This window comes from Onychostoma macrolepis, chromosome 03 (genome assembly GCF_012432095.1).
Source record: "Onychostoma macrolepis isolate SWU-2019 chromosome 03, ASM1243209v1, whole genome shotgun sequence".
Taxonomy (NCBI): Eukaryota; Metazoa; Chordata; class Actinopteri; order Cypriniformes; family Cyprinidae; genus Onychostoma; species Onychostoma macrolepis.
This window is the reverse complement of record NC_081157.1, coordinates 7,742,817-7,759,007: the sequence shown is the minus strand read 5'-3', so window position 1 is coordinate 7,759,007 and position 16,191 is coordinate 7,742,817. Positions and strand designations below refer to the sequence as shown.

Genomic DNA, 16,191 nt, shown 5'->3' with positions numbered 1-16,191 from the left:
ATCTAACCAGATTGACCTCCTCAACAGCCAGAAACTTCAGCCAACCACTGTATGTGACCAGCAATGACCACGACAGTATACCTTATATACACAGAAACAGTGCATTCACTGCCAGATGTTCATGAAGCCCTGTATTGTGTACTGAGTTTACAAATTAGGCATTCAAAAAAAGTAAATATACCAGGATAACTTGATTTGAAAGCTTAAATCCACAAGAGTAATATATTTATGAAAAATTTAGTGCATTAAATCAAAAACCTCAGGAATGTATTACCAATTCCATTTAAGACAAGTCATTTCACTCGGCGGCCATCTTTGAAACGCCTCTCGTTCAGCAATTTCAGTCATGAAAGTACAGCTCCCATCTCTTTGAATGAGGAAAACATTGAATTCTGAAAGCTGTTCACTAAGCATAAGATGAAATTTGACATTAACAATAAAATCTGGCAACAAGTGTCTCGTAAGATTTGTTTCTTATGCTCAAATAGTTTTAAAAAGTCTTATTTTTCAGGCTAGACCAGTCATTGCTCATACACTGTCCTAAGAGCGCGTCTCAGCATGCTGACTTATTTCTATAGCAACCGAAGCTTATAAGTGCAGCTGCAGTGATGCGATGATTTTAACAATTAGCAGCTGGCCCTTTTATTTAGAAGCGTGACTATTTCACCATATTGTGCATTGCATTTTCTCTCATTCAAGTATTATATGTGCACCATCTTTGTATATTTAAAGTCTTTGGTGTTATTTTCAAAAGTGATTTAATTACAATAAGTTGAATGAATTCTGACGAGATTAGGCTGATGCAAAAGCTTTGTCATGTTTCTTTTAAAAAAATTAAATCTGTTTTTTGCTTTTTCCATGTTTTATTAACTTAATCATCTTTTATAACAACAGATTTGATTCTGAAAAAATTATTGGAAACTCACAAATCCAACATGAAGAAGAAAGCAGAACGTATTTTTGAGGGCAAGAAAGAAAATAAAGCACATCTCGAGGTTGTTTACACTGAGCTCTTCATCACAGAGGGAGACATGAAAGATGTCAATCAGGAACATGAGAATCTGAAGATTGATGATGCTTTCAAGAACAAACAAACACAGGACAAACCAATCAAATGCAATGATATGTTCAGTATATTGAGGGAAAACAGTGAGAAGAATATTGTGCTGACCAAGGGAATCGCTGGCATTGGAAAAACTGTTTCTGTGCACAAGTTCATCCTGGACTGGGCAGAAGGAAAAGCCAATCAGGATATACACTGTGTGTTCCTGCTTCCATTCAGAGATATTAACAGAATAAAAGATAGAGAGTTCAGTCTCCATGAGTTTGTACAGGTGTTTTATCCTGAAATGAAGAATCTGGTAAAATTAAGGCTACATGCCAGCTGTAATCTGTTTATATTTGATGGACTTGATGAGAGTCGACTGCCTTTAAATTTTGAAAGTGAAATTCTGCAGAGTTTTGAGGAAAGATCATCTGTAGATGTACTGTTTACAAATCTGGTCAAAGGGACTCTGCTTCCATCAGCTCTAGTCTGGGTGACCTCACGACCAGCAGCAGCCAATCAGATCCCTCCTGAACATGTGGGTTTGTTCACTGAGGTGCGAGGATTCACTGACCAACAGAAGGAGGAGTACTTCAGAAAGAGAATCAAAGATGAGACTCTGGCCTCCAGAATCATCTCACACATTAAGACGTCTCGTAGTCTCTACATCATGTGTCATATTCCTGTGTTCTGCTGGATCACAGCCACAGTACTTCAGGATATTCTCATCAACAACAGTGAAGAGAGCATCAGCACAACACTCACTGAAATGTACATCCACTTCCTGCTGATACAGATGAAGATGAAGAACCAGAAGTATGATGAAAAGACAGAAAGACAACGTAAAAAGCTCTTACGTTCAAATAGAGGAATGATTTTGAAGCTAGCCAAGCTAGCATTTGAACAGCTGAAGCAGGAAAGCATTGTGTTCTATGAGGAAGATCTGGAAGCATGTGGTATTGATGTGAGCGAAAACTTCACAGGATTGAAGAGTGAGGAGTTCACAGGAATGATCACTGAGATCTTTGAGATGGAAGCTGGACTTCATGAAACGAAGGTCTTCTGCTTTGTGCATCTGAGTGTTCAAGAGTTTCTCGCCGCAGTGCATGTGTTCATCTGTTACCTGGAGAAGAACAAGAACAAGCAAGAGCTTCAGTTTTTCTTTAATAATCCCAAAGAAAATGTCACATTGCAGGAGCTACTAAAGAAGGCTGTTGATAAAGCCATGGAGAGTCAGAGAGGACATCTGGACCTGTTCCTGCGGTTTCTGATGGGCATTACACTGAAATCCAGCCAAGACCTGCTCACAGGTCTGATCACACGCAATGAAGACACCACAGAGAGCATCATACAGACAACTCAATACATTAAACAAGTACAAGACGGGTACTTTATCTCAGATGAAGCTTTAGTCAACCTATTCTACTGCTTACTTGAGCTCAAGGATCATTCGTTATATGAGGAAATCCAGAGATATCTCAGTTCAGATGAACATCCAGGAAGAAAACTCTCATCTTCAATGTGCACCATGCTGACCACAGTACTGCTGATGTCAGAGAAGGTGCTGGATGAGTTCAACCCAAAGAGGTTCACTTCATCACAAGAAAATTACGAGAGACTCATTCCAGCTGTGAGATGCTGCAAAAAAGCCCTGTGAGTAATTTCACTGATTGCTGTTTGATCAGATGTTTTATTCTAACATCACTAAACAATTAAATGTTGAAATATTCTGTAAAAGATCTTGTTGTTCTGATTATGAAGGGTAAAATAAGTTATTGCAGAAACACTGAATATCAGAAAATAACTAGCATAACCTTCTGTATTGGCAGATTTGACAGCTGTGGTTTTTATGGAAGATGCTGTGAAACTGTGTCTTCAGCTCTCCAATCATCAAACTGTCATCTGAGAGAGCTGGACTTGGGTAGCAATTACCTGCAGGATTCAGGAGTGAAGCTGCTTTCTGATGGACTGAAGAGTTCACACTGTCAACTGAACATACTGAGGTTTGACATTCACTGAATCACTATGTTCCAAGCATCCTGGAAAACCTGGGATTTTGTAATGCAATTTTCCAATTATGAGAAATGAAATAATACCTAAATTTCCTTAAGTGATTCTTTTGAACAGTTTGTTTCAATTTACAATTTCACGTCAATATAAAACATGTTCCCTTTCTTTATGCGTTTATTATAGTAGCTCTATTTTCACTTTGTCAATCAAATCCTCTGCACACTGTTATATTACTTTTTATATTATATTACTTGCCTCATTTCAGTAAGACAGATTCAGTGTGTTGATAACATGAACCACTGTGACCAGATCACGGAGTCAGTGAGTTGAACTGGATCAAAATATTCATGAGTCAGTTTGATTTGCTGCAAACTTAACACTCTGGAGTTGATCCTGAGGGATTTTATGAACCTTGGAGATTTTTTTTTACATGCCCTGGCATCTGTGCTTATTTCTGTTACTAATACCATTTTTATGTCTTTTTAAAGTCTACCACTTTAATGCTTATGTTGTATTTAGGACAAACATGCAGTCCAGATTATAAACCTGATAAACACATTAATATGGCTGTTTGTTTTGTTCTCTTCACAGGCTATATGGCTGTAATCTCACTGTTCAATCTTGTGAGACTTTGTCATCAGTTTTACAATCCTCAACCTCCTGTCTGAGAGAGCTGGACCTGAGTAACAATGACCTGCAGGATTCAGGAGTGAATCTGCTTTCTGACGGACTGAAGAGTCCAGACTGTCAGCTGGAGATACTGAGGTCTGATTTCAAACAGTTTCATTGATTTTTTTCTTTTTCCATTAATCATTAAAAATCACATTGCTAAGATTTATTCTGTGTGCAATTACTATTTTTCTTGTTCAGGTTTTCCATATGTAATCTCACTGCTCAGTCTTGTGAGAGTTTGTCATCAGTTTTACAATCCGCAAAATCCTGTCTGAGAGAGCTGGACTTGAGTAACAATGACCTGCAGGATTCAGGAGTGAAGCTGCTTTCTGATGGACTAAAGATAAACTGTAAGCTGGAGATACTGAGGTTTGATTTCAAACACTTTCATTGATTTTTTTTTTTTCATTAATCATTAAAAATCACATTGCTAAGATTTATTCTGTGTGCAATTACTGTTTTTCTCGTTCAGGTTTTCCATATGTAATCTCACTGCTCAGTCTTGTGAGAGTTTGTCATCAGTTTTACAATCCTCAAACTCCCGTCTGAGAGAGCTGGACCTGAGTAACAATGACCTGCAGGATTCAGGAGTGAAGCTGCTTTCTGATGGACTGAAGAGAAACTGTAAGCTGGAGATACTGAGGTAAATTGTTTTCCATAAAACAATTAACAACATGCTACCACATTTAGTTTGAGAGTGAAGCGTGACACCGTATTCATAAACACAAAAAACTGCGTTCTTCTTCTGAGGTAAATTCTGGCTTAGCGTGCCGTTTTCAAAAAATTAAAAGTAGCCGAGATGAACTTGATGAATCTTCACACTTTGTTTATGGAGGCGATGTGGGTGTTTACATGTCTGCGTGTCTGACGTAGATAATTATCATATGAACAGCGCACACTGTTCATGGGCATTATCACATTACAGATAATGAGCTCAGACAGGAAAAACTGTGCCTCACCTCAGTTTCGTACGGATTTGTAGCATCAGAACGAGTCAGACAAAACTAAGATTCGATCAGAACATCGAAACATGAGGAGCCGAAATTCCGGAGAGGCCCAAGAAAACAGGACAACGTCGTAAAGATTCATATCTCTGACTTATGGAGCAAGCCTTACCAACAAGCCTCTTTCACAGAACAGCTTGCAACATTAAGACAAAAGAACACTATTTGATAAGTACAATACCGGAAGGAGATCGTCAAATTTGGGACAAATAATCAAGATTAATGGTCAAAGAGATGGCCATCACATGTGTTCCACAAGAGAAATCACAAGCTTCTTTAGATTGACTTTTCCCCCACACATAGAAGACAAAGAACCAAACTGAAATTCCTCTGTCCAAAGAACATGTCTTTTGGTCTACACAGAACTATACAGAGACTTTCTTTTTCATATGCACATAAAACCATCCTAAAAGGACATTGCTAGACAACACTATATTATGTATGTAACCACACATTAGACTATCATGTTTTAAGCACATATTATGTATGTCTTTCTAATAACTATTGAATGACTTTAAGGTTAGTCGTGTTTGGTATGTATGAGTTTGACATTTCTAGCTTGAAACGTTTCTTCCAACTGATTCTTTGTCAAATGTATCATATTCTGGTTATAGAAATCACATCCAAAATTATACTTTGCAAGAGTGTGTAAAATTCAGACCATGTGACTGATAACATGCTAATTTATGATGGAAGGAACAACCCTAGCTAAGACAATAGCCTATCTAATTGGTCAAGACACCAGATGGGATGTGTCCAGAAGCCGAGTTTAAGAACTCAGGACACCATCAAATTTCCCTCTTTTCGTCCCTTCTCTCTTCTTCTCGCCACCGCGTTTTGACGCTGTTTTAGCGCTCTTTGAGCATGCTCTGGCCTACAGGCCAGTTGCTACTTAACACCATGATGAGAAGAAAAATCACCTAGTCTCGTTACTCATTTTATTCTTTTACTTTAGTTTCTTTTCTTTCCGTTGAGTCTCATGTTCAAAAGTTAAGTTGGCCGCAAAGTCCAGCTCCGACTGCACCCGCTTCAAACTTCAACCAGCAACGGACTCCAAGACCATCCTCAGCCAATGCCCAACCATTGGCTTCCCAAGACATCACTTCAAAGACTACTGAACTTCCAGCCAATCACCAACTTGGGAAGACCCCTTTCCTGCAACGACGACGACAGAAAGGAATCCCTGTAACCAAAGGCAACGCAAGTAAAACAACTCCAGATCCTAACTGAACTGGTGCATTTAATATAAATTTTAGCCTCATTGAGAAACTCAACGCGAGGGTTCATGTGTTAGATTAGTTTATGTCTTAGGTTTATAAAAATAAAGTCGTATTTATATTTAAAAGAGAAGTATCTTGTGTTTTCTGCTTACAAGTTAATGTCTTAATCTGCCGATCTTGTTACTGTGCTTATTAATAGTGTTTTCACTATAATTTGGATTGTAATATCCAGTGCAGAGTTAATGTTGTGCGGCTCGTTCAGTGAATCGCTGCCGACTCGGTGATCAGCCGCAAAACAGTGATTCTGTTCAAATTCCCTATAAAATCATAAATGATTCCCTTTGAGCTAAATTAAATTATATTTATGTATCAAACCCTACAGATTACTTTAACACAGAATATTTGTTGTCGATAAGACTTACTTAATTTCAAAGTAGACACTTCGAGCATTCCATAGATTTATTCCTCATGTCTGTATGTCAAGTATTCGCTGAGTTTCAGTTAATTTTATTGACGGGTTTCAGAATGATATTCGCAGAGACTGAAATGGCTGAAAGCACACCATGTATATTTTCTTTAATTCACAAAAGCACACTGTTTTGTTGATATTGTGAGTGTACACAAATAAAAGACCTTTTCAGATTCAAATTATGTATTACACTTATATAACGGAGCATTTTAAGTTCTTTTTTCGCTGTCATCATGAAAAAATTAAAAAGTGACGGCGCCATTGTTGATCCCAGGAGGTTAACCCTGTGTGTCTAGTGACAATGTAGAAGTACTTTGTGCCTGTTTTTAAGTACATTTGTACTTTAATGGAGTATAACTGTTTCTGATTACTTTACTTTTGTGACTGAAACTACAGAAAATAACAGCACAAATGACTGTGTTAGTGATGTCTGACAGCCAAACTAATGCGGACCGTTGCTGTGTGTGTCTGTAGGTTATCTGGCTGTATGGTGACAGAGGAAGGCTGTGGTTATTTGTCTTCAGCTTTGAGTTCAAACCCCTCACACCTGAGAGAGCTGGATCTGAGCTACGATCACCCAGGAGATTCAGGAGTGAAGCTGCTCTCTAAAAAACTCAAGAATCTGGACAAACTCAAGTATGTTGAACAGCAAGTTTTTAGGTTTTAGTTAGGGATGCACGATATTGGATTTTTGCCGATATCTGATGTCAATATTTTTCAACTCTCTTTGGCCGATACTGATACTTATACTGATATATTTTCCTTTTGTTTGGAACCAACACCAAGTCTCTCCTGTGCAGAAATTATAAGCAAAATATTTTACATTTTGGTTAGTTTTTAACAAGAACTTATTTGTTAGGATTAAATAAACAATAATGAAGGTTTTTTGACAGTACATTGAAGCTTTGAAAATAGCTATAAATAAACTATATATGAATCACTGCATTTCCCCCCCCAGAAAGTGTTTTTATTATTATTAACATTTTATTTTAAGATTTAACATTTGTAAATGGTCTAAAGCAAAAGAGTTGTAAAAATTCTGAAAATCTTTTAGAGCTTTTCTGTTTAAAAAATAAAAAACATATATCACACATTAATGAATAAATCAGTATATATAAAATTATGTAATTTACAATATTCATTGTCATGTTTGTGATTTTTGTTTTTTAAATGTAAGCTATAGCTTCTTACCTTTAAATCGAAACATACTCGTTATTTAATTTAACCCTCTAAGCGTCAAAGTCGCAAAATTGCGACAAGACGTCATACTTCATTAAACAGACTGTAGTTCCTAATATGGTGTAGTATCTCATTTGTATTCCCTACCACTAGATGGCAGACATGTAGTACTTCGATTCTAGACCAAAATTGTTCGAGGAAATAGCAGAGCAAGTGAGCTATCGTGTCATTGATGCGGAAGCAGTTCAGTTCTTAGCGTCTGAGTAAATTGTGAGATTTGTGAGAGAAAATCGCCAAATGGCTAATAAAAAGTTGTACTGTGAGGACGTGTTGCAAATGTTATTCGCCTATTCTGACTCTGAAGGGGAATATTTGCCTTTTGGAAATGACGATCGGCCATCTAATGATCGCGCATCTCCCGGTACATCTTTGCATGCGCAATGGCGCCGCCGTAAATGGCGAGAGTGTTCACGAAGCACCATCAAGTGATAATTTCGAGCCTTGCCCAACGGGGATGAGGGTGGCAGGGGTGGACGTGGTCTTAGTGTCCATAGGAGAGGCATCGCGTTGCTGATGGTCGGCCAGACTGCGACTTTTTTTCTGATCGCGCGCGTTCAAAGGGCCGCCGGCAGGCAGTACAGGTGCAGTCAGTGAGGGGTAGGTCTGTGCGCTGTGCCATGCAAAGAGAGGTACATACTCTCAAGAACTATAAACTGTCACATAGATACCTGATTGGGCAGATAGCTGGTCAACTGATAAAAAAAATAGGTACATGTATTTTACTATGGCACAGTAATATAGTAATAATTTACTACTTTCTCCTGTTTTACTGTTGATTTCCTCTTTTCATGATCATTTGGAATGAGGATAAAAAAACATGCAAATAAGTTCAAACATCCATTCAATATCTATTATTTCCTGAATATTACTGATGAACTGATCAAAAAGTAGGCTACTGTTCACATGCGTTTTACACATAGTATAGTAATATAGTAATAATTTAGTACTTTCTCCTGTTTTATTGTTGGTTTCCTCTTTTCCTGATCATGTGGAATGAGGATAAAAAGACAAAAAAAACCTAAAAAAACATGCAAATAAGTTCAAATATCAATTCAATATCTACTATTTCCTGAATATTATGAAATTCAAGAGGACCGCCCCCTGATGACATCATAATATGCAAATTAGATGAGTATATTTACTCCCCACATAAACTTTAGGTCATGCCCAACATTTTTCTAATTTACAGTAGATCTCTATCTTTAAACCCTTTCAAGCTACAAGCTTTTGAAATCTTGATGTCAAAATCCAGGCGCCTAAAGGGTTAATTAGAAGTAGGCCAACACGGGCGTTAGGCCCGGGGGGGAGGCTGCCGCTGCTGCCACTGCAGGTGCTATAACTGGTCACTCTATCACACACCGAACACCTCATTCTGTGCGTGCTTTCACAGATTAAATGCAGCGATCCAAAAGAGTAAATCTAATCATCATTCAGACAAAAACTTTGCTTCAAGAATGAGCCACACTGCTGACGTGATCTAATCAGTAGCACACCCTGAGCACATGTGAGTTAACGTATTCCTCTTCTCAGCAAGACATATCGGCATAATTTTTCATATTTACGATATTTCCGATATTTACATTTAAAGCCATTATCGGCCGATTCCAGTATCAGTCCGATAATATCGTGCATCCGTAGTTTTAGTATTTGATTTTGAACTACTCCATGTCTCAATGTAGATAGAAGTCTAGGGGTTTCTAGAGGACACAACAATATAACAGATTTAAAGAGCATTAGTCTGAGCCCTGCCACACCACCACAAACACCAAGAGCAGTTTTAATTGAAACAAAATAAATAAGAAGCAACCATATAAACTCTTTTTTAAAGTTATATTTATGCCTTTAATGAAAGATGACAGTGGAGTGCAATGTACCTTACATTGAAATGATGTTGATTTCATTTGGTTAAATGACAACACACAATCAACAACTATTTCCTACTTGTTTTCTTTGTTTTTGTTTTTTTAAATACTTATATATATATCTCCATGTTACAATTTAAAAGCGATAGTTTTCTCAAGAATGACACTTTTCATAACATACACAGTTTTATTTTGTACCGGAATGTGAGTTTTATCTTCAGTGGAACATAAAAGGAGATTTACTAACAGCCTGAGTCACTATTTACAATCAATGCATCTTCTTTTATATTAAATAAATGAATTGTGACTGAGACAGAATACTCTCCTCTTTCTATATGCTTTCTGGCATAAACAACAAATATCTTTGGCCAGCTGTTTACCAGTTAGTTCAGCCAGAAGACAAACAAACAAACAAAAAAAAATCAAAATCTCAACCAAAAGTTTTCTAAAATATTTAAATACATATAATAAAAGTAATGATGGTATCCAGTGGTTCCACCAGCAGTTCTCATCTCCGGCCCTTGAGATCCACTTTCCTGAAAATTTTATTACATTTTATTTTATTTAGCCTATTTATTTCCATCAGATAGCATTAATCTGCCTCAGTGTAATTTAATTGCCCTTTAATAGTTTAACTTACATGCTGCATTAATTGAAAAATAGCATAAATTGTGTGTAGGTCACAATAACTACTTTTTGTTGGGCAAGAAATAATTGCAATAAACAGTATTTTATTTTATGCCACTGACGGTATAATGCTAATATTTCATTATCTACTATCATTGTTATGCCAGTAGATGGAGGCAAGGGACTGTCTTTATAAGTGAGTCATCATTAAAGGGATAGTTCACCCAAAAATGAAAATTCTGTCATTAATTACTCACCCTCATGTTGTTCCAAACTCATAAGACCTTTGTTCATTTTTGGAACACAAATTAAGATATTTTGGTAACACTTTAGAATAGGGAACACTTATTCACTATTAACTACAACTTTTCCCTCAATCAATTCCTAATTTGCTGCTTATTAATAATTAGTAAGGTAGTTGTAAAGTAGGTAGGATTAGGGATGTAGAATAAGGTCATGTAGAATAAGGCATTAATATGTGCTTAATTAGTACTAATAAATGGCTAATATTCTAGTAATATACATATTAAAAAGCAACTAGTTAAGAGACCCTAAAATAAAGTGTTACCAATATTTTTGATGGAATCTGAGAGCTCTCAGACAACAAGGGTCCTTACAAGATCAAGGTCCAGAAACGTAGCAAGGAGATCGGTAAAATAATCCATGTGACATCAGGGGTTCAACTTTATTTTACAAAAAAAACTTTATTCAAATTTGTCTCCTCCTAGCGCCGTTTTGGAGAATATGCACTGAACGCAAACAGCGTATGCTCTTCTGTGTCAGCTGCGCCACACAGATACGTTGTTTTCACTCAAATCAAAGTGTCAGGGTTGGATCAGGCATGCAAGAGGACTTTACTCCCGCTGCCTAGCCAGGGCCAGTATAGCCTGTGATGCTGAAGAGGTTCTTTGGCCTGTCCCAGACCAACGACAGGATGCTGGGGCAGTGTAATTATTTTTGTACTGTACTCTACAGCAGTGGTTTTCTAACTTTTTTAAGAGCAACCCTATTTTTTTCTTAATAATCACTAAAAAGCTGTCATTTCAGTTTTTTTTGCGATCTCAGAAAAATCCGTTATAGGCTAATCAAGGAATCTCTCTGCACTGCACAGTAAATCTCCTATTTACATTGTGTCTACACTTTGTTATAATGAGAGGATTAGCTTGCAGAACTCAGGACTGAACAAGAAGTCCAGCGTTTTGAGCGGTGAGTGGATTCTAACTGACACATGTAAACACAGATGCGCACTGGAGTCTGCCGTGAGGTGGCTGCTGCTTACTTTCATTTTGTTATGTTTATGTTTATTTTATTCTTAAAGTTACATTTGCCGCTTCCCGCTTCTCGCTTCCTTCTTCCCCGAGTCTTGAACTTTGTTACCTATATATATACATCTTCCTTAAATCAACCTGGTGACCCATTTTTTAAGTCTCGTGACCCACCCGAGGGTCGGGACCCAGGGTTTGAAAACCACTGCTTTACAGTACATTAAATTAACGAATAAAACATGTGCATATGCATTTGAAAGTGCACACACACTGTGAGCACACAGTGGGCAGCCAATACTGCTTGAGGGTCGGGGGTTCGGTTCCTTGCTCAAGGGTCTCACCTCAGTCGTGGCACTGAGGGTGGAGAGAGGGCTGGACATTCACTCCCCCCACCTACAATGCCTGCCAGACCTGAGACTCGAACCCGTGACCTTCAGGTTACAAGTCCGACTCTCTAACCATTAGGCCACGACTGCCCCCTCTTATTTCTACGAGTCCCACTGTGAAAATAATGCAATTATTAACCTGGAATATACTGTCATTTCACACTCCCGTGTTTAACAGTGCACCATTCACCTAAGCTTCATCCCTTTGGCCACCCTGTTCACTACTGCCATTCCTTTCTCTTTTTTCTTGACAAGAACTGAGTTTATTTAGACTTTTCAGGAGAGAGAGTAAAAGAAGACTGAGCGATCTGGCACCGCAAGAGGCAGCTACTACTGACCCGTCATCGCTTTAGCTGTTCATTTCATGGTCTGGTTTTATTTGGTTTAATGTGCTTTAGACCAGTCCAGTCTCTGTGAAACCAAACAAGACCAGTGGGAAAATCCTGAGCAGATGTAGCAGATTCTTGTTATTTGCTGTGAGATTTAGTCGGTCAGTGAGAGACAAGAGTCTGAAAGGGTGTGAGAGCTGCAACCCTGATGCTAGTGCTATTCTAACATGTTTAGCATGTTGCTAACATCTAGAATATTGCTAGTATGTTTAAAGCATCATTTAACATGTTGTTTTATCTTGATTATATTGTTTTCAAAATCATTGGAAGCTAAGATCATAATCGAAAATATAATAATATGATTCTGTGTGTGTTTTACAGTGTGGATCATGGAGGAGAATCCAGAATTACAGCAGGACTACACAAATGTGCGTACACGCACACACACACACAAACACAAACACTTTTGTTTCTGTGAATTGTGGGGACTAGGGATGTGCATCTCCATAACTGAGGCTGATGCGATATGCATCTCGATGCATAGCCAACGATACAATATATTGAAGATACATATGAAGCAGCTAGCGATGCGATGCAATGCGATACGATTCACCCCGTTATGATGCAGTGCGATTCGATTTCAATTTCGATTTGATTCAACACAATGCGATTTGATGCAATGGAAAAAAAATATGATTGCTTTTATTTCTTTGGTTCAGACAGACAACAAATCATAAATTAACTTATGTGTCTTCTGACTTCTAACGCCTCGAGGCCTGTTTCATAAAACAAGTTTACCAAGTAGGCCAGGCTTATTTCAGTTAGTCTGACTCACCGTCAAATTATTTGGTTCCATAAAGCAAATTTAGCAAAGATCAACCTCAGTCACTGTGGCAACTTATGCTGGAAAGCTAACCTGGTCCAGGGCAGGCAAGCTGTCAGGCTAAACTGAGCTCCTCTAACATTAACCAATATGAATGCAATGAAATTACCATTGACTCTCTCACATACTATCATAGCCGCCTTTCTGTCTGGTTTTACAACAGCTGTACCTTTTATAGTTAGAACAGATAGCATTAGAACATTACAATCTAACATTGCTCTTTAAAGCATTAAAATCACTAAACTAAAAGTTACATTTTAACTGCTATAAGAAACACATATTAACTCATCTGAGCTTAGTCAAGTCACCTTTATTTATATAGCGCTTTTAACAATACAGATTGTGTCAAAACAACTTTCCAATATCAAAATAGCAAAAAAGAGTCAATAATGTAAAATGACAAGTTTGAACACTCAATTTTCAGTTAAAGGCATTTCATTATTGAATTCAATGATGTCATCGTCCAGCTCAGTTCAGTTTAAATAGTATCTGTGCAATCAAGTCGACGATATCGCTGGAAATTAAGTGTCCCCAACTAAGCAAGCCAGAGGCGACAGTGGCAGGGAACCAAAACTCCATCGGTGACAGAATGGAGGAAAAAACCTTGGGAGAAACTAGGCTCAGTCGGGGGGCCAGTTCTCTGACCAGACGAAACCAGCAGTTCAATTCCAACTGCAGCAGAGTCAGATTGTGCAGAGGACTCATCTGGTTCCCGAGGTCTTGTCCCGATGGCTGTCTAGGTAACGAGGTCCTCACTGGGGATCTGTCTCTGGGGCTCATCTAGGTGTCCTGATCTCCGCTGATGTTCAGGGCAGTAGAGGTCATCTCTAGGTGCTGATCCACCATCTGATCTGGATACGGACTGGATCCGGGTGACTGCAGTAGCCATCTGATCTGGATACAGACTGGATCAGGTGGCTATGGTGATCTCGGAATAAGAAAGAAACATACTAATATTAGCGTAGGTGCCATTCTTTTTACAATGTAACAAGTACATCGGGTGTAATGGGAAGTGTTCCCGGTTCTGGTTGACAAAATTGATGCAGCCTAACAATCCTTTAATGGATTTGAATATTAGAAGCGTATTACTGTATTATGTGTAAGCTAGGTTAAAGAGATGGGTCTTTAATCTCGATTTAAACTGACAGAAAAGGGCTTTTCACACTTGAAATTGTTAACCCTGGGTCATCCTAAACCCCAGATAAGCGGAATCCTGGGTTATCTGTAATCACGTTACACACTGCTCATACCATGCCTGGGGTTAACTGTTAACCCTGGGTATTCATTAACAGACGTTTCACACTGTACATTCCTAAACCCCGGTTAACGTTCTTATTTGCATATTTGCGGTGTCACTGTCTCTGATTGGACGAACAGCAGGCAACCTGTTTACATGGCTTTTCCCTTGTCTTGCCAGTTATTAAAAATGTCGCCGCTTATGTCTTTAGATCAGCGAAGATTGAGGAACAGCTGATCAGCTGTACAGGCAGGGATAGCCATTTTTAAATAAATTTAGTAGCAGAGCTACTGCAAGTGATTTAGTGCCGGAAATCCATTTATTCTTTGCTGAAACTTCTGCATCTTCATGAAGAGTACAGGTCATGGTTGCTTAGCAACGGCAGATTGCTTGGCATGGTTGCTTAGCAACGGGAGCGCAAGCTACAGCGCTTTGGAAAGGAGGAGAAAGCGGCGGACTTAGCGCTTTAAACGCGTTTTTAGGCACGATGTGAATGGCCTCATGACGCACAAAGGCAAGAAAACAAAGACAAAAGTACAAAAGAAAGAAAACAAGGAGCAAAGTATGTGAATATTATCTTCTCACCGGCAGCAGTTTACAGAACGCGCGTTTCCTGTTACTGACGTGACATGAGCCTCGCTGCTCAATTTCTGATTGGCTGTCTGTTGCCAAGCATCCAGCAGCAACAAGCAAACACTGCTCCGTTTCACACTGAACAAACTACAGGTGTGAAACATACCCGGGGTTAAAACCGGTGTTTAGAACGACGATAACCCGGGGTTAAGCGCAGTGTGAAAAGCCCTAGAGTGTGTCTGCCTCCCGTACAGTGTTAGGTAGATTGTTCCAGAGTTTTGGTGCTAAACAGGAAAAGGTTCAAATGGCCAAAAGTTTTGAGAACCTAGTGGACATGGAGGACTATAATGTGATAAGAGCTCACTCAAGTACTGAGGAGCTAAACCATTCAGGGCTTTATAAGTAATTAACAAGATTTTAAAATCTATACGATGTTTAATAGGTAGCCAGTGCAGTGTTGACAGAACCAGGCTAATGTGGTCATACTTCCTGGTTCTAGTAAGAACTCTAGCTGCTGCATTTTGGATCATCTGGAGTTTGTTTATTAAGCATGCAGAACAACCACCCAATAAAGCATTACAATAATCTAACCTCTAATGAATTAACATTTCTGCATTTGACTTAGATATATTTTTAAGATGAAAAAAATAGCACATCTAGGTTCCTAACTGATGACGAAGAATCGACAGAGCAGCCATCAAGTGTTAGACAGTGTTCTGGGTTATTACATGTGGGGGTTTTAGGTCCGATAATTAACACCTCTGTTTTTTCAGAATTTAGCAGTAAGAAATTACTCGTCGTCCAGTTTTTTATATCGACTATGCATTCCGTTTCTCGATTTGGTGTGTTTCGCCGGGCCAACGAAGGAATATAGAGCTGAATATCATCAGCATAACAGTGAAAGCTAACACCGTGTTTCCTGATGATATTTCCTAAGGCTAACATGTAAAGCGTGAAAAGTAACGGCCCTAGTACTGAGCCTTGAGGTACTCCATACTGCACTTGTGATCGATGATTAGTAATTAGGACTGCATCAGCTTTTATTTACCCATTACAATAGTCCCTTTACAGTTACTACTGCTATGCTATCATAAAAATACACCTATATGTAGGTTTAAAATTCTACAAAAGGCACATTTAATGTCCAACAATGAATATTTTAGCAAAATGCATATTTGACTCAGAATTATTGCGCTCTGACTGTTTAGCGCGCATGCGTGCAGCAGCGCTCCTTGCTCTCGCGTGCCTCGCAAACTCCTGACAGCAAAATGGATATATTTGCATGACTTTCTAACATTTACAGATGAAAAATATACCTGTGACATGTCAGTTATGCACTGAGGAAAACACAATGCCTCGAATGCATTAAA

At 38.5% G+C, this 16,191-nt stretch overlaps 1 protein-coding gene across 2 annotated transcripts in view; it reads left to right on the top strand.

Moving 5' to 3' along the window:
* The window catches only part of LOC131537541 (NACHT, LRR and PYD domains-containing protein 12-like), a 53,488-nt gene that overhangs the window by 15,536 nt on the left and 21,761 nt on the right, over nt 1-16,191 (top strand). For both annotated transcript variants that reach the window (XM_058771061.1, XM_058771062.1), the window contains exons 6-12: nt 895-2,698; nt 2,875-3,048; nt 3,647-3,820; nt 3,926-4,096; nt 4,200-4,370; nt 6,895-7,056; nt 12,510-12,556. In XM_058771061.1, coding sequence (XP_058627044.1) covers nt 895-2,698; nt 2,875-3,048; nt 3,647-3,820; nt 3,926-4,096; nt 4,200-4,370; nt 6,895-7,056; nt 12,510-12,556 — 2,703 coding nt within the window. The remainder of the gene's footprint in view (nt 1-894; nt 2,699-2,874; nt 3,049-3,646; nt 3,821-3,925; nt 4,097-4,199; nt 4,371-6,894; nt 7,057-12,509; nt 12,557-16,191) is intronic.